Here is a 22,393-nt window from a genome sequence, read left to right on the forward strand (position 1 = left end):
GCACTATCGCCACCTAACATGGAGGGAGTGTGTTAGTGATACTTTGATTTGTAAATCGATTCCCTTCATGCCTATGTTTATCGGGACAAACAAAGGAGTCCAATTAAACCGCCTAGTTGAGCTATAGCTGCAGAGCCAAACGGCAGCAAAGTGTACCTGAACTAGGGGTTTTAGCTAGATCAGCCTGTTAAATTGTTCCAATATACATGCGTGTTAAGGAACTGATTTACGACCGATGCATGTCACGATCCACCACAAAAGGGGCATTGGTGTCCACTTTCAGCTTGTTAGCATTTGGCTTTGACTTCCACGTCTCTTGTTGTCGGCTTTGAAGCCTTGAGCTTTTCATTTTACCATCACAATCTAGGGTTTTTGGGGCCAAAAGTGACAGAAAAGTAATGGATCCGACTCAGAATGGCAGGGCACTTTGTACATCCGCTGGGTAACAGCCACACCACTCACCTGTCAGTCAAGGGAACCAAGGACATATTTGTGCAAAATCTTTAGCCTTAGTGCAGTTTAATGAGGTCGGTTATAACAAAGATCATAAGCCACACAGAACAAGGACACAAAATCTGTATCATTATCCTGCAGCCTTGGAATACAGCGGTGTGTTGTATACAGAACTATAACGAACTGTTTTTGGTATGTTACTGTGAACTGAGAGGTACTTATCACCTCTACTCTATTCAGAGCTGACAGCTTTCCATCTTGCAAAGAGTCAAAGGCAGTCTGTCGGTTAGGCTTTACATTTCAGATAAATAAGCATCTGACTTGAATAGATTATCTCCCACAATAACTTTTATTGAAATATGGCGACACTTTCCTGGCGATACAACTCCAACCGCCGAGTTCAGCCAACTATGATCTAAACCCTCCCTGCTCTGGACAGTTAGCTGGAAGAGTGTTGTGACAAGGGACCAAGCTGTATAAAGCATCATATTGTCACACAAAGCCTACTCAATTTATCAAATCAATATTTAAATAGATGCAATCTGCTTTAAATAAAAGTAAATAACACATATGCTCCATATAATTACAGCAATCAGTCATTCAGGGTTTCTACTCCCCCACCACTGCTCATTATGATAGTTTGCTTCAGAAGCTCCAATGAAAGAGTCATCGTTTCAGCTTCAGTGTACAAAGTCAATGCAGTTGCAAAGTTGCAGTTTCTCAGCTGACCACCGGGGGCTGGTTCCAAAAGCGAGTCCATCCCCATTGAGCCCAGTGGTTGAACATATTTCAAGCCTGGTACAAAGTATATTTTTGGCATGTGCAGGGAAATCCAAATTAAACTCCAGAACACACACACCAGTGCAAGAAACAAAGCAAAAACAGCTGGATTCACAGAGGAAGAAGAAGAGAAAATATAAACAAACACCCAAAGTCAAAACGGCAGACAAGACAGTAGAGTTATCAGAGGTGTCAAAAGTATTCACATTCATTACTCAGGTAGAAGTATAGATACTAGAGTTTAAAAATACTCCTGAAGAAGTTGAAGTATCAACTCAAGTTTTTTACTCAAGTAAATGTATAAAAGTACTGGTTTCAAAACTACTTAAAGTATAAAAGTAAAAGTAATGTAAGGGGGGAAATGAATGCATCTTAGTATAATGCAAATATATTAAAGAACCATATATGTGTACTATTGAGCATTAACATGTGTTTCAGAGAGCAGAAGATATTCAATTCAATTCAATTCAATTTTATTTATATAGCGTCTAATACAACAGATGTTGTCTCTGTGATATGATGACTAGTTGCCTATAAGTATTGTAATGGTGCAAAAAGTCAAACTTCAGATGCATGTTATCTTTTATCCTAATCTTTATTGGAATGTACATCTAAGTTTAGTTGCAGGAATCTGAGGGCAACGGATGTAAGAACAAAACTGGACAAGAACATCTGTGCCACAACCAAATTCACTCTATCCGGATGGAGCAATTTAACTGGATAGTTTTTTTTAAAGGCCGAAATGAAATATAGTAAAGAGGCTGTTTTTAAAATGTAAGGAGTAAAAAGTACAGATAATTGCGTGAAAATGTAAGGAGTAAAAGTAAAAAGTCGTCTGAAAAATAATTACTCCAGTGAAGTATAGATAACCAAAGATTTCTACTTAAGTAAGGTAAGCAAGTATTTGTACTTCGTTACTTGACACCTCTGAGAGTTATAAGATTCAAATGTACTTCAGGTCAGGGACTAAATTGAAAAAATTGAAAAAAGCACTGACATACTATCCTGCGACCAAAATAATCAAACTGCTCTCTTCACTTGTAGCTATTTCAGTCATTTCTAGCTCCAACATTAGTTCAAGTCCCATTCCTGAGATTTTGAATCGGATGCTAATGAATTCTGTACAACTTGATGTAGGTAGAAGCAATCTTTCTAAACTGACCTGCAAAGTCAAGACTCAAGAAAAAACCTGTACATTTTTGAAAAACAATCTGTAAGCATCAAAGGACTCTCATCTTCCTGCTAAGAGGGTTACAGATGTGAGAGTCTCTGAACCAGCCTCTACATTGCTTGTGGAAAACAACTGAAACTTCTTCTCCATCACTGGCTACACGAATAAGAAGCTGCTGCATGACCAGCTTTTGGGTCCTGGATTAGTTTATTCATTTATGATTTTAGATGAAATCAATGCAACAATTTTATTTAATATTTTGGTGGAATTAACTATAACTATCGCAACTATTAAATCTACTCAAGGAGTGTTGACGGGAAACTTGCTCCACAAACTGTGAGGACTTCTGTAGCTATGACAGCTATTGGAAACAGATGCATTTTGGAAGTGGCAACTTGTCAGGCTTTCAGTGATATAAGTAAGTAAAGAACAGCATGAACCAGTCCTTTGTTGAGGTGATCTGAAATGTCTGATGTGATGCCAAAACAGCTGTGTTTCAGTGCACAGGTCTGGCCACACAACATGAGAAGAACCCCTATGAAGAGAACAAAGGAGACTCACATACTGAATGACAAAGAGAAATAAGTGACTACGGTAAACAATGTTGTGCTAGTTACTGAAAAAGTAACTTGGTTACTTTGTTGATTACTTACACAAAGATATTGTTTTTCTGTTAAAAGTAACTTTTTAGTTACCTGTTAAAAGAACATTCTTAAAAATGTTCCTATTCATCTCCATATAACTTAATTTCAGTTTTGTACAAAATATAAAACCGAATAAAAAAACAAAGTAATTTTTCAACACTAATTTATTCAAGTCAGGCCAGCAAATGATTTGGAAAAAAATGAATAAATAAATAAAAAATAACATAGCAGCTGCTCAAAAATGAAATCTATGAGCAATGTTCAACTTGCATGCCAGCAACGTATTTAAAGCAGGCTGTGTGTATTACTTAAAGTGCAAAATAAAAGTGCTTTCAGCACCGTGCAAATGAAGCAACTGCTGATGTATATGCCCATAAAATATTCTTAAAAAAAACATTTACAGCCTTTTCCTCAAACAACTTCTGCTGATATTATGATTCTGTTCAGCCGCTGCAGCAAAGTTATGTCCCAATTCAACTTATTCAAACGGGATTGTTCGTACTTGTTAACAGACCTCTAATTGACTCTGTTGCATTTTGTTGTTTTGGGAAATGTCTTTCCACCGACTCACACTTTCTCTTCCATTTAAGCGACAAACTCCTCCTCCTCCTCATCGCTTCTCCACGAGTCATCGCCCGGCAACAGACAAACACACCCTAGGGTAACAGTAACTGAGTTACTTTAATTAAAGAGTAGTGCATTAGAGTATTAGTTACTAACACGTTTCTACCCAACACTGGTTATTAAGCTAAAGCCTCAACCTTTAGAAAATGTTGTTTGCCACAACAACCTCTCTACCTCCCCCTTGACATGAGATACCTTAAGTAAAAAACCATGACTTTAATATAAGATTGACCTTTACGTCTCATGGAGTATCTAAATCTAAAAAAAAAAAAACGTCTCAGCCTCTGACTGTACACCCTGTGACTTAGCCGAAAATGTATCTTCTCAGTGCTCAAACTTACACCAAAAAGGTCTAGTCTTGTTGGGTCTGATTTAAACTCTTAATTGTAAGGTGGCAGCTCTTTGGGGGAATTGCTTTCGTTCTGCGCCCCGGTGATAACCGCATCTCAAATGAGACCTGAAAACCCTGAGCCTGCCTGCAAGCAAACATTCTGATCAAGTGACTCTTTTTTTTCTTTGATTGAGACAGAGGTGTCAAAAGTATTCACATTCATTACTCAGGTAGAAGTATAGATACTAGAGTTTAAAAATACTCCTGTAGAAGTTAAAGTATCTACTCACATTTTTTACTCAAGTAAAAGTATAAAAGTACTGTTTTCAAAACTACTTAAAGTACAAAAGTAAAAGTAATGTAAGGGGGAAAAAGGCCATTAAGGATAAAAACCATTGAAAATGAATGCATCTTAGTATAATGCAAATATATTAAAGAACCATATATGTGTACTATTGAGCATTAACATGTGTTTGAGGGAGCAGAAGATATGATGACTAGTTGCCTATAAGTATTGTAATGGTGCAAAAAGTCAAACTTCAGAGGCATGTTATCATTTATCCTAACCTTTATTGGAATGTACATCCAAGTTTAGTTGCAGGAATCTGAGGGAACGGATGTAAGAACAAAACTGGACAAGAACATCTGAAACAACCACAACCAAATTCACTCTATCCGGATGGAGCAATTTAACTGGATTTTTTTTTTTTTAAAGGCTGAAATGAAATAGAGTAACGAGGCTGTTTTTAAAATGTAAGGAGTAAAAAGTACAGATAATTGCGTGAAAATGTAAGGAGTAAAAGTAAAAAGTTGTCTGAAAAATAATTACTCCGGTGAAGTATAGATAACCAAAATTTCTACTTAAGTAAGGTAACGAAGTATTTGTACTTCGTTACTTGACACCTCTGGATTGAGACCACCATTCCTGTAGACTAACTGAGACACATGTTGTTGGTTTTTTTTTAGTTTTTCAACAGTGCATTTAATCTAAGAGGGTAGATACATCTAGACCAAGAATGACCACATATGGCAGTTTGGGCACTAAAGCCACTTACAGCAGACATGTCTGACCACCAATGGTCAAATAAACCTCAGCAACTGGATAATCTTTCTCATTACCATAAACGCAGCCTATCCTGGACTTAGCATTACTCTTTAGCTCCCTTGGCACCAAACTAGAGAGAACTACAGACTGAAAGCTTCCTGTGTCTTAATTAAGTCTTAATTAATATCCCTATATTATTCAGTATGAGGTAACAGAACCCCAGGTCTCCATTACACAGTCCGTGCTCGCAGTGCCTTGGCTTTGTCTGTTGAGGAAAGCCAGCTGATCTCTAGATCATCACATTCACATGCATACATGCTTTGCCCTCCTAATTACTTGTTGGACTATTTCCAAGTCTGGGTCAAATCAGGGACTTTAAATAATTGAAGTCTAATGTTCTTTATGCTTCAGAGCTTTGTGCAAAAGTGCATAGATTTTTAGCTCTAAAGCTTAATTCCTGTTCTTTTGTAAGATCAATGCAGAAGTCAAGGCCTAAATGTGTAAGCTGTATGTGTTATCCCCCACATCCTAATGTGCAGCATCTCAACAATGTATTTACATGTTGCAGCTGCAACAACTAAGGTGATCTGGCTGTTATATATCATGCCTACATGGCATATAGCTTTGTTCAAATAAAACTGTTCTCTGCAACGAAAATATTGGATTTAATAGGCTATAATAGGGATAACAAGTATTCCGCCTGTATAGCCGAGGGCTGTTGTGTCATTATCATGACTGCCTGTCGGCATATATACTTTGTCGGTTCAATGATTGTGCACACGATCTCTTACAGTGTCTTCCTTCCATTCCCCACTGCTGTAATTGCCATTAAAGTGATTATTGTTCAACATTTATTAGCTCCCTATGTACTCATAGAAGTTGAGTTACATCCAGCATCCAGTTAAATCAGGAGTACGTTGTAATTGTTGAAGAAATTCACCCCTACAAAAGAGAAAGGTTGCCACCAACAAGTGTAATGGAGATCTTTTATTTTAGAAGCATGCAGATTCCCAGTCACGAAGGTTAGCTTTGATCTAACGTTGACGATAACAACGAGCTTAGCTGGAGAATCCAGACAAGGACAGCATGCTGGGAATGCGTGGTTGAGCAGTCTGGCTCTCTCCAGATGTCATCTGCGTGAGTGAGACAAGGATGGATGCAATGACTGTCAGTTATAACTCAGCCAGCAATGCTATAACATATAAAACATACAGCTAAGAGTGTGCCGCTGCTAATGCAAATATGATCCACCAATGTGCAGCCTTTGTATTATTAATCCTCTTGAGGGACATAGCCAAGCTTTTTTTTATTTATTTTTTATTTAATACCACATGTCTTGGAACAAAATGTGAATTTAGTTGACTGACAGTCGCACAATTACACAACCACACACAGTCACAACTGGACTGCACAATCGTCTCTGCAACAGAGTGTAGAAGACACTAAAATGGCAGTATTATATGAATGAGCATCTCAAACCATTAGGCCATGACAGTGACAATAAAACTTGACCAGAAGTGTTACTTCTCCTAATCTTTGTCTGTCTCTCTTGCACCCCCCATGTTTTCTCTCCATTTCTGCTGCTATCTCTATCTCTGTGCATCTTAGACACACACACACACACACGCACATGCACGCACATGCATGCACATGCATGCACACACACACACACACACACACACACACACACACACACACACACACACACACACACACACACACACACACACACACACACACACACACACACACACACACGCACACAGACACACACAGAACATCTTTATTAGTCTTCAGTATGGAAGCTGCGCTCGGTCTGAGATTGCAGGACTGACCCCTTGCTGTGAGCTGTACAGGGAAAATGTTCACTCAAACCCCACAGAACAAGCCATTAACCTCTTTCTAGATAGAAGACAAACAAGAATGTCCCTCCATGAGGGCAATAAAGCCAGGAACACCAATCCAGGACCATCACGGCAATCATCTCATTATGAAGCTGTGGGAGGCAGTGAGGAGCCGGGGAGCCCTCTCTCTCCTGGGGACACTTCCACCGCGGCGTACCGGTCTACGTAACGCTCAGCGATATGCGCCGAAGAGTAAACAACTGATTAACCTAGCAGTCAAGAACAATGTGAAGCCCCCACGAGCGCAACCGACAACTTCTACCTCGCTTTACAAAAGAGTAACTGTGCACAACCGCTTCCTCTTTTTTTTCCTTCTGCCTTCCCCTGGAGATTTAAAAGAATATCCTCAGGCTCTGATTAAAGACCAAACCTGGGCGGTTTGTCTTGATGGTAAAAAGGAAAAGGCGGGGCAGTTGGAGCCCGGCGAGGCGTCTGGCCACTACAGCAGCTTGTTCCACCGGGGGGACCTGCGGGCGTAATTCAATCACACCTCGATAATTCCCCCGATGTGAGAGTCGAATCCCCCTCCTTGCACATCAAATACAGACAGACAGCACAAGCTCACACTCATCCCGGATTGAGGGTCTCCTCCTGGGTGGGCTTAAGAGCCCACCACTAGCTAGGTTTTACCTGTTTCCTTTGAAGAGGCTGTTATTTTAATTGAAAAATTAACCTGCCCCGACGAGGAAAATGATGGAGGACGAGCGTGGAAAAATAAAATCGAGGAAAAAAAAATATGGATAAGAATTAAAAGAAAAACACCAGATGGTGATATACATAGTAAAATGATTGTTTGTACTTACTGTTTGATTATATGTGATAATGAGAGTGGGATTCCTCAAGGCAATTAGTGTCTGCGGCAGCCATATTGTGAGAGGACAGGGGAAGGACGGCACGGGCTGTTATGAAGGAGCGCTTATCAAACATCTCCGGCGGGGTGATTAGTGTAATAAGACACTGCAAGGTGAGATAGGCCACTCGCACTCTTTAAGTATGTCTGCGGGTGTGTGAGTCTGTGTAAGTGAGCAAGTGATGGTGTGTGTTGGGATGAGCACGAAACAGAGGCTGGAGATGGAGACTGAGGAGAAAAAAAAAAAAAAAAAAGAGGGACTCGGTCCATCTGTTTTCATATCTGTGTGCCAGTTCTTGAATGTGTGTCTGGATGTACACTGTGTCCCCGTGAATCACAATGTGGTGGCGAGTGTGAGATAATCGGTAATAGTGATGTGGTTTGGGTGCAAGGCCAGTAGCCCGGAGGGCTTTAGCCTGTGACACAGGGCAGATTGGGGGCACTTACCCCTGGCAGAGTCTTCTGTTCATGGAGGGCGCTCTGGGCCTTCAGTGCTGACTCTCTGGCACAGTATGTAAGAAAGGCACATCCTGCGGTATCAGGGAGAAAGCAGAAAGATGGTAAAAAAATCATTAGATTGAAAGTGTGGTTTAGATTTAGGCATCAAAATAGATGTAAAGAGTTTTGTTTTTGGGATCCTTGCAGTCAGGAGAATCACAAAGCAGTATAACAAGTCGTATTCATACCACAGTGGTTTCAACCTTAAGTACATACCGTATTTTCTGGACTATAAGCCGCACCTGTATATAAGCCGCATCCGCTCTATTTAAAAAAAAAAAGATATGCAAGCCGCAGATATTTATGTTGTTAGATTAGATATTTACTACATGTACAGAAGGATTTTGAATTGTAAATTATGTACATGTATGTACCTAAATAGATCCTTTCCTAACGGTGTCTTTTAACACGGCAGCAACTGATTTAACAGCTGATTAAAACGGGATAGAACCAAGAGAAAATAACCAGTATTTATTGATCTATTTATCTGCGGTGGAAGAAAAATCGTCAGAATAGCCGCACCTTTGTATAAGCCGCATGGTTCAAAACCTATGAAAAAAGTAGCGGTTTATAGTCCAGAAAATACGGTACTTAAAACGATAATTAAAAAAAGAACAGCTTTTATACAATGTGAACAGAAGCTCTAACAGTAGTTTACTATCGATTGAAACTATAACTTATTTTTAATTTCATTACTCTATTATTAAACCACAGGCTGCATTGTAAACACGTGAAGCCATCCGTGCACCTCTATTATCATGTTTGTTCAAAGATTAAGTGTCTATCCAGTCAAGTCAAACCTTCCTAAATGCAGCCGGAGAGTTAGGATTTCACTGAGATAAGAGTAATCCACAGATGGCCAAAATAATAACACTCACAGGAGTTTTAGCAGCTACTGGAATACATATACCCCATCAAACTGTTAATAGCTCCATATCCTCAGAGAGAATAAGATGCTGCTCGAGAAATAAGATTGAACTTTTTTTTAAATAGGACAATCCCTTCAGATTAGATCCAGTGAACTCATGCATTTATTCACCATTAATGAGAAGAAAAATGTTTGCCACTTTGTCTGTCGAGATTAGATGAGTCGTAAAATGGAATAAGTAAAACAAAGAACTTGTCAGACTTCCAGGAATAAAAACTACATTGAGGTCAAAGTTAAATGGAAAGGTAGCCAACGACTAGTTGTGGATAGGTTGTTTTTTTTTTTTTTTCCTATTTCTTTTGCATGAATGATTAGTATCATAGTTACTGAACAACAGTTCAGGATGCATAGTGATGAGCTGAAACCATCTCCGAAGACTTTTCCCTGGGTACGATAATTCAGGAAACAGAATTTTAATACCTAGAATATAGTAAATACATCTCTGAAAAAAAATGTGACAGCTTTCATTAAAGGCTGAGTTGTTGCTCTGTTACGTGCTTGGCAGAGCTGACAATGGGTGACCCTGTTCGGAAGAGGTTTTGCACTGTGCAGCATAATTTCCCATTACTACATGTCACACCTACTGCCAAGGATTCCCATGGGAGAATACACACAAACACACACGCACTCTCACACATCCAGATGATACCCAGCATGCCTAGCAACTATCATCACCAAAAGCCAGCAGCACACTCTGGCGCCTGGCCAAAAAGAGCTCAGTTTCAGGACAACCTTCACCCGCCTCCACAAGTAGGCGGTTACTCAAGAGGAAAAATCACCTAAATGACACTGATGAAACAGCGTGCCACACATCGAAGTGGAATAGTTTGGAAGCCGAGGGAAACTCTATTCATCCTTTTCAGGATTACAAAATTGTGCAGAACGAACCAAAGCCTCCAGGGGCACATATCAGAACGAAGGCTGATGTGAGTCAGAGGCTAAAGGCAGCAAGATGGAACCCATTGTTAGGACTTTTTTTTTTTAATCAAAAAACTTTGTTGAATGTAGCAAAATACTTTTAAAAATGCATGAGTTTACTGTATTTTTTTCTTTTAACATACAAAACAAGTTTCCAAAATGATACAGTTGAGTACAAATGTCGACTTCTAAACTGGTTTTTGGTCATCATTTTTTTTTTTTTTTATTGTGCTACAAATGTCTTCAGATGAAAGAGGTTACATTTTAACCTATCTTGTTTTACTTTTATTTTATTGTTGTCTTTTCACAATTGATGATTTTTGATGATAATTGATGATTTTACTTTTATTTTACTGTTGTCTTTTCACAATTTCAAAAAAAAAAAAAAAAAAAATATATATATATATATATATATATATATATATATATATATATATAATCAAAATATTTTATTGTTGTCTTTTCACAATTTCAAAAAAAAAAAAAAAAAAAAAAAAAAAAAAAAATATATATATATATATATATATATATATATATATATATATATATAATCATAAATATGATTGTAAGTAAACATGAAATACTACAACACTGAATTGCTAGTAATAACAGCATTTTAATGTTAATAAATCATTTCTAATCAACTACCATGTAGACAAATAATGACATAACATTTTGCAGGACATTGTACGTGATCAATAATTACACTTTTAATGGTTTATGTAAGTTCCATGCCTAATGACTTGGTCCTTTGCTTAAATCAAAATTTGAAGGTAGTTTACTTGCAAATGGGCAATTTGAATGTGGTTACTCCTAAAAGATGTGAGCTTTATTTCTACCAGTCTTCAGTGCTTTTTGGAAAACACTTGGAACGAGTGAAACTAAAAACAAAGTGGTGTAGTTGCATCAAGAAGACAGAATTTGTTAAAAATTCAGCTTAAAAAACACTGTCTGTCAGAAGATAACAGGAGTTTATACTCTGCTAACAGTTTGGCGTCTTTCTTTAAAACTTTAAGTTGACTAAATGGCATGGGATTACACTTGTAAACTATCAATCACCCCCTTGTAATAGAAGAGGACTTTTTCCAAAACTGGTTTTTCTTTTTTCTTTAATCACAAAGCTTTTTCAAACAGGCACAAGATTACCAGCCCAAAACTCAATTTTGACTACAAGGAAAAAATCTAACACTCTGGCTGGTGCAGTATATAATGTTAATTCAGGAAAATTATTGTCATGTCTTATTTTTGTTGGTAAAGGGATGATTTTCTTTTTTTTTATTATTGATATTTTCATCTTTGTTCTAAGCAGGATTCATGCTTATCATATTCATAGTTTAATATGCTTCATCCTTTGGTGAATTTAATTTTCTCCCAAATATTGACCAAAGATTGGGGGTAATAAATTGCCTGCATTAGCTGAGAAGAAGAGGAAGAAAAAGGAGGAGAAGAAATGGACGAGGTTCTAAAATTAAGGGTAAGCTCTGACGGCGGTTCAGCAGACGAACTCTTGACTTGCTGTGATGAGCAGGTTAAGTGGGGTGAAAATAATACTTTGGTAATCAAATACAATTTACCGCTCTATAATTTTAGTGAAGGACAAAAGTTCAGCCAACTGTATGTAAAGCAAATGAAAAAGTAAACCTAGCAAACAGGTTCAGAAAAAGCAGGAAATGTGAAAATAGTCTTTACCTTTGCAAGACACGCTTTGGGTAATTACTCTAAAAACTTTTCCCTCCATTATGGTTTTCTAACAATTTGTTTTAAAATGGAAATGACTCTGTGCTCAAACTGCATGAATTCAGGCATTAAGAACCATTTGTGTGTGTTTTTTCAAGGCTTCGGGTACTCATAATTGAAATAACTGCTGAACAAATGTATATAACATTCATAAATGCTGACCTATCTGCTCTCTCCTTCAGCTTCATAATATGTGCATGATGGAAGATTTTTATAAAGCTGAGAAAAAAAAAATGCTAATGAAACTCCACCCACCAAAAAAGAAGAAAAACAAACAAAATAGATCAGCAACAGCTAGCCAAAAATGATGCAATGATCTGTCCTCTGCTTCCTGTGTGTGAGGTAAACACGCTACTACCAGCAGAGCATCTTTCCATCTCACAGTTGTTCACTGTGTCTACTTCGGAAGCAGTCTGTTCACAGCCGTTAGCTGTCTGGGTCACCCATAGCCCCTTTTCTAATGATCAAAGAGGTCATCTGTAGACTTAAGCTACACCTGTCACTCAGCTTACACAAACTATCAATCACTGTCCACCACTTCCTCTACAACGGTCCTGCCGCGGATAAAATCTAACACGAGAACAGCCCTGCAACTCAGTGGCCATTAAAAGTCAAAAGAAGTTAATTTCACAGAAAACCACAGAACTTCCCACAATTTAAACAGATTTGTTTCAACATCATTCCTTCCAGCATGTCAGACTGCTTCAACGCAGTTTGACATTTCAATGCCTTAAAGAGCTTTTTATGTCAAATTTTGTGGACTATTTATAGCCACTTACACTGCATTGACCTACTGGGGAGAGAAGAATGGATGAGGATATTTAACAACTCTTTGAATTACTTCTTCCTGGGTGTGTGGCATAGTTCAGAGTCTTCTCAGCATCAGAGACGGATTGATAGATAACGCTACTCAAGCAAAAGATTTGCCCCCTGTTAACTTTCAGCATGTCTGAACAATGCATGTGCTCTGGCACTGACATTAAATATTGCTATAACGTAGTGCTCAGCAAAATGATGGATGTTAAACAACACAGCCTGGCTGCATCAAGACCTGACGAGCACCGTGAACAATAATAGTGTCAAACCATCTGACATACTGTATATGACTCGGTGAAGACACATTGTAATTAATATTAAGGTGGCCGAGACCTGCCATTGCGGAAAATTAAAGAAACGCTGCAAATAAAAAGAAACGCCGCTGCAAATAAAAGAAACGCTGCAAATATAAAGAAACGCTGCTGCAAATAAAAGAAACGCTGCAAATATAAAGAAACGCTGCTGCAAATATAAAGAAACGCTGCAAATAAAAAGAAACGCCGCTGCAAATAAAAGAAACGCTGCAAATATAAAGAAACGCTGCTGCAAATAAAAAAAAACGACGCAAATAAAAAAGCCACAACGGAAGTGAATTACCGGGGACTATTTTTGCTGATGCACCTGTGTTTTTTACGTGAGAGGAGAAGAAGAAGACGAAGACGTAAGTGAAAAGGAAGAAATAAGAAGAGCGAGGAATAAGAAGAACAACGAACGAGAAAATAAGTGAAAAGGTTAGTGTCAACGTCGCTACGTGTAATTTTTAATGTGCAACACTGGTGCATCAGCAAAAACAGTCCCTGGTAATTCACTTCCGTTGTGGCTTTTTTATTTGCGTCGTTTTTTTTATTTTATTAGCAGTGTTTCTTTTATACGCAGCAGCGTTTCTTTTTGTTTGCAGCGTTTATTTTATTTGCTAAGTGTTTATTTTATTTGCAGCGGCGTTTGTTTCTGTTTGCAGCGTTACTTTTATTTTCAGCAATGGTGGGTCTCGGCCACCGTAGAAATAATGACAAAGAACTACACGGCAGCAAGATTATCTGAAAAGAAAATCCTAATCACAAAAACTGCAGAATTTACTCAAATGTACTGGGCAATAGGAATTGCAGAATTCCCCATACATTCATAAAAGTCCCTAGAGACTCCACAAATACCCAAAGTAAGAGTTCACAAAGCACAAAACAACTGTTCAAATTGTTGTAGTAATTTCAAATGAATCATGAATTAGTCATGAGCAAACATGACATATTTTGATCTACTCTTAAATCCATAATTATGGTGCAATTTCTTGTTACAGGGCTCGGGCTGTGAAAAAGGTAGTGCTGCAAATCATCCATTAGGTACGGTTTACTAACTGGCGCTGACAGCCATATACATCATCTCTCTGAAACAAATCAAAGCTTTCTCAACCAAGCCCGAAGAGGCATTTCAAAGTAGATGTCGAACTATATTTATGGCACAGAACAAAATCATCATGAACTTTATGTTTTTAGAGATCACAGAGGCAAACTGATTATATTCTTCACTACTCCTTACTCGGACTGTGAACAAAATATGTGTGTTATAAGAAAGAAAAAAAAAAGGATCGAAATTGTGATAATGTAACTGCACTGGGAGCCTCCTGGGCCTCTGACATAATAGCTTGCCACTATCCACAGGCACATTATCTATTTTTGTAAACCAAACAGCATGCAAACTACCTTTTAAATCACTATGCACAAACAATTATTGCAAAATATTTTATTGGAGACAGAGGAAAAGGCTCAATATCTGTTGCTGCTGCAGTGATGACAATAGATGCACGACACAAAACAGCTTTCTGTGTAGATTAATGCCATTCATCCTGACAGAATAGCATAAGGTTGAAATGAAACTATTTACTGGACTATATTGTGGAAAAAGATAATTTGAGAGATTTGTACTGGGTGAGTGAATCTGAAATTGTCGAGTGATTCTCACATCAGCCATCCAACATGAGTCATCTCTGACAGGTTTTATTGACGTGCGGGTTTTAACACCAAGCAGCAATGACCAAACTCCTTGGATGAGTAGAATAATGACTGCAATTTGCTACAAAACGTATGTAAGTTCACTCAAGCTAGACGCTTTAAAACATATATATATATACTCAGCACATTTTATCCAGTAATTGTTTTGAACAAACAGACCCGTTAAATGGACCATTTCACTGTTTAGAGGGTTTTTTTCTAACCTGCAATAACTCTTTTTGTTATAAGGATGTATACCTTCTGGTTGGTTTGGTGAACTTGGTTGCAAACTGTTGTTTATTTACTTATCAGACTGCCAGAACATTAGCATTCATTTGGAATCCCATTTATGGCCACTTGATGAATTTTCAGCTGACGCTAACTTCTTCAGCCTGTTGTCGTCTGCTGAGTGATGTAGACTTCTGTTTAGAATTATTTCACAGTAAAACATGAGCCTGCTCTAGTGTAAAAAAAAAAAAGACAAAACAAAACTGAAAGCGAGTGGAACTAAAAGTAAAGTTGACTATAAGACCAAAACAATAAGCTGAAAGATGAGATCCAAAATGTTTTAGGGGAACTGCATTTCCATAGTCCTGTCCTACATTTAACAGGCATCCCAGAATCTTCAGGCATTTAGGTGCCTTTGATTACTGACATATCTGCATGCTTAATAAACTCAGTGCCACCCAGGGGAACATAAAGCTGGCTGTTAAGCCATGAGCCAAATGGGACTTGTAAGATCGTATGCCCTCCATCTGAAATGCAACTAATCCACATAATATAAAGCTACAGCAGTTGAATGTCAAAAACCTGCACGTATTTGTTTACTAAAATATAGAATTATTAATGTGTCACTGAAAAAGACAATACAGGAAGTTTGAAGTTACTATGGGTGTAGGTTTTATAACACAATGTACTTTGGCATGGAAGAGAGAAAGGACAATTCACGAGCATGGTAACATCCAAATCTACTTTCGATACTATGTACTTAGCTTCCTTTTTAATCATTAAGCTTCCATCCATCCATCCATTATTTATACCTACTTATTCCTATTCAGGGTCACAAGGATCTGCTGGAGTCTATCCCACCTCTCTTTGGGCAAAACGCAGGCTTACACCCCTGGACAAGTCACCAGTCTCATATAGACAAAAGAATCACACGCACTCCCTCCCAGGGCAATTTAGAAGCACCAATTAACCTGACATACATGCTTTTGGACTGTGGGAAGAAGCAGTAGTACCTGGAGATAACTCATGGAAAGGCCCCTGCCAGGATTACTTATAGGTTTGTTCATTGTTGTTTTTTTAAGTTAATTTAAGAGTTAAAAGTGCAATTACTCTCCTTGTTAAGGAATTTAGTAGGTAGTTTAAACTCTTCTACTCACGTAAAACATCTGCTTACATGTATATGCCTACGTCTGTTTTGTTAATGACACTAATCCCATTAACTTACTCGTGTACTTCCTTGCTTCTGTCTACGGACTTCACATATCGATGAAGCAGGAGACATGTAGGTTTGAATGAGGGGCCAATAAGAAAAAAAAAACTCATCCATATAATGCATTTGTGAAATCTTATTAAATGTGGATGCTTATGCTCCCAAAGTGACTTTGAGTGTCACGCGGGATGAAGTGGGCATACTGCGTGCATCAGAGTGGCCTTGGTGGAGGATGATTTGAGCGGGCGTACAGCCTGGCTTTGGAACAGGATTATCCCTCCGGTGGCAACCATCCTCGAGAGTGTCCTCCAGAGACATTAGGGGATGGTCGAGGATGGGCGTAACAGCATGAACTACAGAAATTTTATTTAAATCAATCATCAGGCTGCAGAGCAGAATGCCAGAAAGAAAAAGCGTCTTGAATACAAGCGTCTAGTGGTTGGAGAAACAGGTGGTAAATGATTATCTTTAGGGGTGCAGACACACGAAAGCATTGCAGAGCCTGAGATGCTTTTCTCCCACAAGAAGGCTTGATTTGTGCTAATCAATAAGACCATGAAGTGTAGGCACTGACTTCCATGTTAAACCTTAAATGCTTGCCAGTGAATTATATTTTACCTGATGTGAGGCGTGTGTATGATTTTTCAACGTGTTGACAATCTGTGTATGTGAGAGAGATGTGAGTTAGAGTAATGTGCACAGTCTCAGGCACCCCTACTCTTGCTGTTTTATCAAAGTTTAAATGACCAACCATGGTTCTAATTATCAATAATACAAATAGAAAATACAGCGTTAATAGTAGCTATGAACCGATGGCAACTATTGACCATTTTTAAATAACCAGTCACACAACCCACGATAACCACACAATATTCAAAACATGAATGATTCTATCAGGAAAGGTAAGTCCTTTTTGAGACCTCCCTCTACAAAACACAAAATTAACTCTTTTAAGGAGACTTTCCCACCCAAATATTTGCAAAATTACAATTCAATTCTATTTAGATTTAAAAGAGCCAGAGAAATATGAATATCAATATATTTTCCTTACATTTGAATGACAAGACAAAAAGTCAGATACAGTCAAATAAAATAATCTTTTCATTGCAATTTGATGTAATTCAAAACTTTTAATAACTGTTCCAACAAATATAATAAATAAGCTATAAAATTATGTATATCATTTGAAAAGAACCTGTACGTTTTGATTATTTTTTTTTAAATTATTATTATTTGTTTATTTATTTAATTACAAACATATTTAACACTTCCCTGAAATACAAGCCAGATCTTTTCACTGGCATTCATTATTATCACAAGACCATCATTAGGATTGATCGATCCCTGATGATCCGCGCCTTGTCTGACTAATTACTAAGTGAACACGGAGCCCGGCGGATTCCAACAATAAGCGGCGTTAGGGGTGTGTGTGTGTGTGTGTGTGTGTGTGTGTGTGTGTGTGCGCGCGGCAGACGTCGATGGATACTGGATCTCAGCCTCCACTATTATCCCACTTTGTACTTCCTGACTGCAAACACGCCCACGGAACAACATTACAATACAGCTGCCACGCAAATAGTATTTTGAACAACTAATAATGCTGGAGAAAAGTACTCCACATGTCAGCCTGCTTAAAGGTCAAAAACAGCATCCCAGCACCAGCATCACTGATATTGACTGGCTGATGATGGTTTGCATATCAGCCCCTCTGAAAAAAAAAAAAAAAACATTTACATCTGCCTGATAATTATCACTATGATGAATAATGTTTTTATTATCACTGATACAATTTGAAGTTGTGGAGACATGCGAGCAGCTGCAGAAAAACACAGCGTCCCGAGCGCTCGCCTGTCCCGCCCCCTTCACTGGCCCCAGCACGGAGGACTCAGCATCACAGTCAATGTAAACACACAAAGGCATTTTCAGCCGTAGTATTCACGTGGATTGGCTGGACGCGGTAACAATTAACTCCGCACTTGAAAGCGATTCGCTTCCACGTGTTTCTCCCACTCAGCCTCGCACAGCGATGCAGCCTCTCTCTTCAGGGGGCTCCCACTCTGTCCAAAACATGTGCAAATTAACACACTTTCCCTGCTCTCTGTCCCACAACTGGTCCGGGACGTTGTTGTTTGGGGGGGGATTTCTCTCTCTTCCCTATCTCGTCTCAGCGTCCACAACATTGCAAAAAAAGTGAAAGGGGAGCAAGACAACCAACCTTTATGCATTCCCGTAAATCTGTCTTTCAGTACAGTGAGTTCGTATATCTTTCCGAATTCCTCAAACAAGGGTTTCAGGTCTTTTTCCTCCAGGTTTCTGGGAATCTGGCCGATGAAAAGCTTGATGGCGTCGTGGTCCTTCATTGGAATGGTGTTCTGGACGATGGTAAGACCGTTCATCCTGCCGGCGCTGTTCGTGGTGCTGAATCCATTCTCTTGCTGCACTCCGTTTGCAGTGACTGTAGCCATCTTTCCTCAATGGGCCGGCGGGCTGCTCTCTCTCTCTCTCTCTCTCTCTCTCTCTCTCTCTCTCTCTCTCTCTCTCTCTCTCTCTCACTCTCACACACACCCTCCCTTTCTCCCCCCCACTCCCTTTCTCTCTGTAGTCAACTGCACAGTGCCACAGTGCAACATCAACCCCCCCCTTTCTTTTATATCTCCCACTCTTCACTCTCTACTCCTCTGGTTCTCCTCCCTTCTTACTTCTGTTCCTTTACAGCCTATAAGCTGCTTTGTTTGGAATCAGCCCTGTTTATTTCATCTTGTGCTTTATAGCTTCATGTGCGCTCATTTTTTTTTAAGCACCTCCAGCCTCCCCTCCCGTGGAAGTGCTACTTTATCCAGTGACGTCAGGTCATACTTTTTGGAAAGACCACGCCCACTCCCCTGATTTGCATAATGAGCAGGAAGCGGGCCAATGGGAAGAGGGGATGGCTTGGGCCCACAAGGCACACAGTAAGAAGGCAAACATTTGTGTAGAGCGGAAAGCTCGGGGCATTTAAATTATACAAAGGCTGCATTTGTTTTTCTTCTACCTTTGTTAGGTGATTTATTTTTCCTTTTTATGACTATTGGCTGTGGGATTTTATCATACCTTGATTTTTCAATTGATTTGAAACTACAGAATTAAAATATTTATTTTATTATTGGCCACTGTCTTAATGTTTTACACTTGAATATTATGGACTAATAAATGTTTAATGTTTAAAATTCAGTTATATCTAGCTGGTATTAGAGCATTTCAATTTCCTCAATTGCTTCTTTAAGATCATGACATGTTTTTCCGTTTTAGCACTATGTTAACACACATCTGCATGATACTAATACTACAACTATTATTATTAATACTAGGTAGTGTAGGTTTAGTAGCTTGTGTAATAATAATAGCAACACTGTGTATGCTAAGTTTTGTTGGAAAGTGTCTTCTTTATTTTGTTCTTAAACATTAAACCTTATAATTTAAATGTTCTACTTGGACTTTGACTTTGACTGTACACATGCATTTAGATCTATATAAGTAAGAGTAACCATTTATTAAATGCCAATGTAAAAGCACATCATCCATCCACAACAGTTATTATCATCCATCATCCATGCGTATGATTTCTATACCTCTTTCATATTTTCAATAATAAAAGCCAAGTAACATCCCTTATCACCAATATACCACAAGGCTAACCTAAATTGATTCAAAATCCAAAGTTATAAATGTATAGAAATAGAGAGAAAAATGATAAGGCTATGAAAGAAGCACATTTGTACAACTACCCCAACAGGGAAATTCTGATAAATCAATACACAATATCCATGGCATTTTGGAGGTTTTGTGCACACAGACTGACGTTGTAATAGTAAAATACATGTTTCACTATTTCAAGTGGACAGACACTGTTGAGCGTTTGAGAAAAACAGAATTAAACACTGAAATTATGTCAGCATTAAACTTCAGAGTGCCTGTCTGTAACTGTCCAGGGTGCTGAACCAGCAGTACCATCTGTTTACAGGGGAAGGCGTTGTTGAGGCTTCCATTGTATGTTCAATTCTATTCGATTCAATTTGATTCAATTCAATTCAATTTAAGTATAATGCTCAGTTCATAACACATATAGTCTCAGGGAAAATAAACAAAGTTCAACTCAAACTCAATTAAATGCAGTCCAGTTACATCAAATTGATTTCAATAAATTAAGTTTGATTTCATATAAATATAATCTAACACAATACAGCCCTATCTAGTTAGGCAATGAGGTGCGGCTTAAAGTGGAGGAGTTTAGGTATCACAGGGTCTTGTTGACAAGTGGGGGAAGACAAATCAGTGCAGCTTCTGCAGTAATGCAGACTACTGGTCTGTTATGGTGAAAAGAACGTTGAAAGGTTTTTTGTTTTCTGGTTAATCTACATTCCTGCCCTCCCCTGCGATCAAGAGCTGTGGGTAGTGACTGAAAAAATAAGATTGCGGATATAGGTGGCTTAAATTAGTTTCCTCTGTAGGGTGGCTGGACTCTCTCTTAGCAATAGGGTTACAAGCTAAGTCGTCCAGGAATAGAATCGCTACTCATAATCAAGAGGAGCCATTTGAGGTGGTTTGGGCATCTGGTAAGGATGTCCTCTGGACATTTCTCATGGGAGGTATTTTGAGCCTCTCCAACTGGGAGGAGTCCTCGTGGAAAATCCAGGAAACATTGGAGAGAATATGATTGCGTCCGAAATCGCATACTTCCCCCCTAATGAGTATGCAAAATGAGTGTGCCAGATTTTTTAGTGCGTCTGAAAGATTAGAACGTACTCAATAGTGTGCACAATGCATACTCATTCCGGAGAATGTATTAGTGTGGATTGATGGACACTAGCCGAGCAGAAACTTCCCACAATGCAATGCAGCGGCGTTTGGTTGCTAAGTGATACGTATATGTCATAAGTATAATATTAAGTATAATAATATTATTACATAACATTAATATTATAATATTCGTATATAATAATATTATATAATGTCATCTTGTTTCGGCCAGAATAAACGGGAAATAGCGGAGCGGAGCTGCTACTGCTGCTGTGACACATCACTTCCTCCCTACGGCAGGAAGTGACATGTGCGCTCTTAATAGCACGTCCGAATTAATGCACACTACTCATATTTACTCAAAAGTGTGCCAAATGTAAGTATACTTTTTAGTATATACTTTTTAGTACGGGATTTCGGACGCACCCTATATCTCTCAGCTGTCCTCAAAACGCCTCAGGGTTCCCCTAGAAGAGCTAGCCGGAGAAAGGGAGGCCTGGGCCTCTCTGCTTAGGCTGCTGCCCCCGCGACCCAACCTTGGATAAAGTTAATGGAGGGATGGATAAGACAACTCATTTGAATACAACTGTATTTAAAATGTGACTTTGTAAAGTCATCTAGGTTGTGAAACCAACACTGTATCAAAACTGTACTTGCATATAGTCAATTACCCAGTCCTGACCATGCTTGACTAAGCTGTTGACAGTGGTGGGGAGTGTAGCAGTGCGAGTGCTACGGGGGCCCGACCGACAGGATGGAGAGGACACGGAGTTTAGTGCAGACCCTTTATTCACTCAACCTCACACCCAGGACACACGTGCACAAGCACCACGACAGCAGAACACAGATCACCAGCAGCTTCCCAGTCCAACACCCGTCTCAGCAGCAGCTTCTCCTCTTATAAGGCTGGCAGTGTGGAGAGACTGACGGGCCACAGCTGTGTCCCGTCAGCCTGAGTGGCTGCAGCTCCTCCACTCTGCCACAGACCCCCAACGCCAAACTCGAGCCGGGGTCCGTCCGGCCGAGCCTACTCCCCCCCCGCCCCCCTCGGAGCGGGAGAGGAAGCCGTCTGCGCCCCCGGGCCTTCCTGGTTCAGACGGCCGCCGAGCCTCGTCGGGAGGTCGCCCTCGGCGACGGGCCGACCAGCGGGAACGGTCGGGCGGCCGTCCTCGGCGACGGGCCGACCAGCGGGAACGGTCGGGCGGACGTCCTCGGCGACGGGCCGACCGCCGAGAAAGCCGCTCTCGGGACCGGGCCCATGGTGGCCTCGGGTCAGACAGTACGTCCAGGACCACCCCCTCCTCCGTGACGCGGACCCGCGCCGGCCGCTGGTCCGCCTCCAGGACCGCCTCTTCCACGGCGCAGCCCTGGTCTGGAGCTGGTGTGTCCAGGACCGCCTTCTCCGTCACGGCGCCCTGCTGGTCCGCCTCCACCTCTGCAGCCGACTCAGACTCCGCCGCCACAGCCAACTCCGCCTCTGACTCCACCTCCGCAG

The 22,393-nt window shown here is 39.7% G+C and overlaps 1 protein-coding gene across 9 annotated transcripts in view; it reads right to left on the reverse strand.

Moving 5' to 3' along the window:
- celf6 (CUGBP Elav-like family member 6) overlaps window positions 1–18,627 on the reverse strand; it is a 194,415-nt gene extending 175,788 nt beyond the window's left edge. For all 9 annotated transcript variants that reach the window (XR_009784403.1, XM_061746061.1, XM_061746043.1 and 6 more), the window contains exons 1-2: window positions 18,338–18,627; window positions 8,250–8,332 (exon numbers count right to left, since the gene is read on the reverse strand). Coding sequence is in view for 8 of the 9 variants with exons in the window: in XM_061746061.1 (XP_061602045.1) it covers window positions 8,250–8,332; window positions 18,338–18,587 (333 nt within the window). In the remaining variant the exon portion in view is untranslated. The remainder of the gene's footprint in view (window positions 1–8,249; window positions 8,333–18,337) is intronic.
- Between the last annotated feature and the right edge of the window lie 3,766 nt (window positions 18,628–22,393).

Source organism: Cololabis saira, chromosome 2 (genome assembly GCF_033807715.1).
Source record: "Cololabis saira isolate AMF1-May2022 chromosome 2, fColSai1.1, whole genome shotgun sequence".
Taxonomy (NCBI): Eukaryota; Metazoa; Chordata; class Actinopteri; order Beloniformes; family Belonidae; genus Cololabis; species Cololabis saira.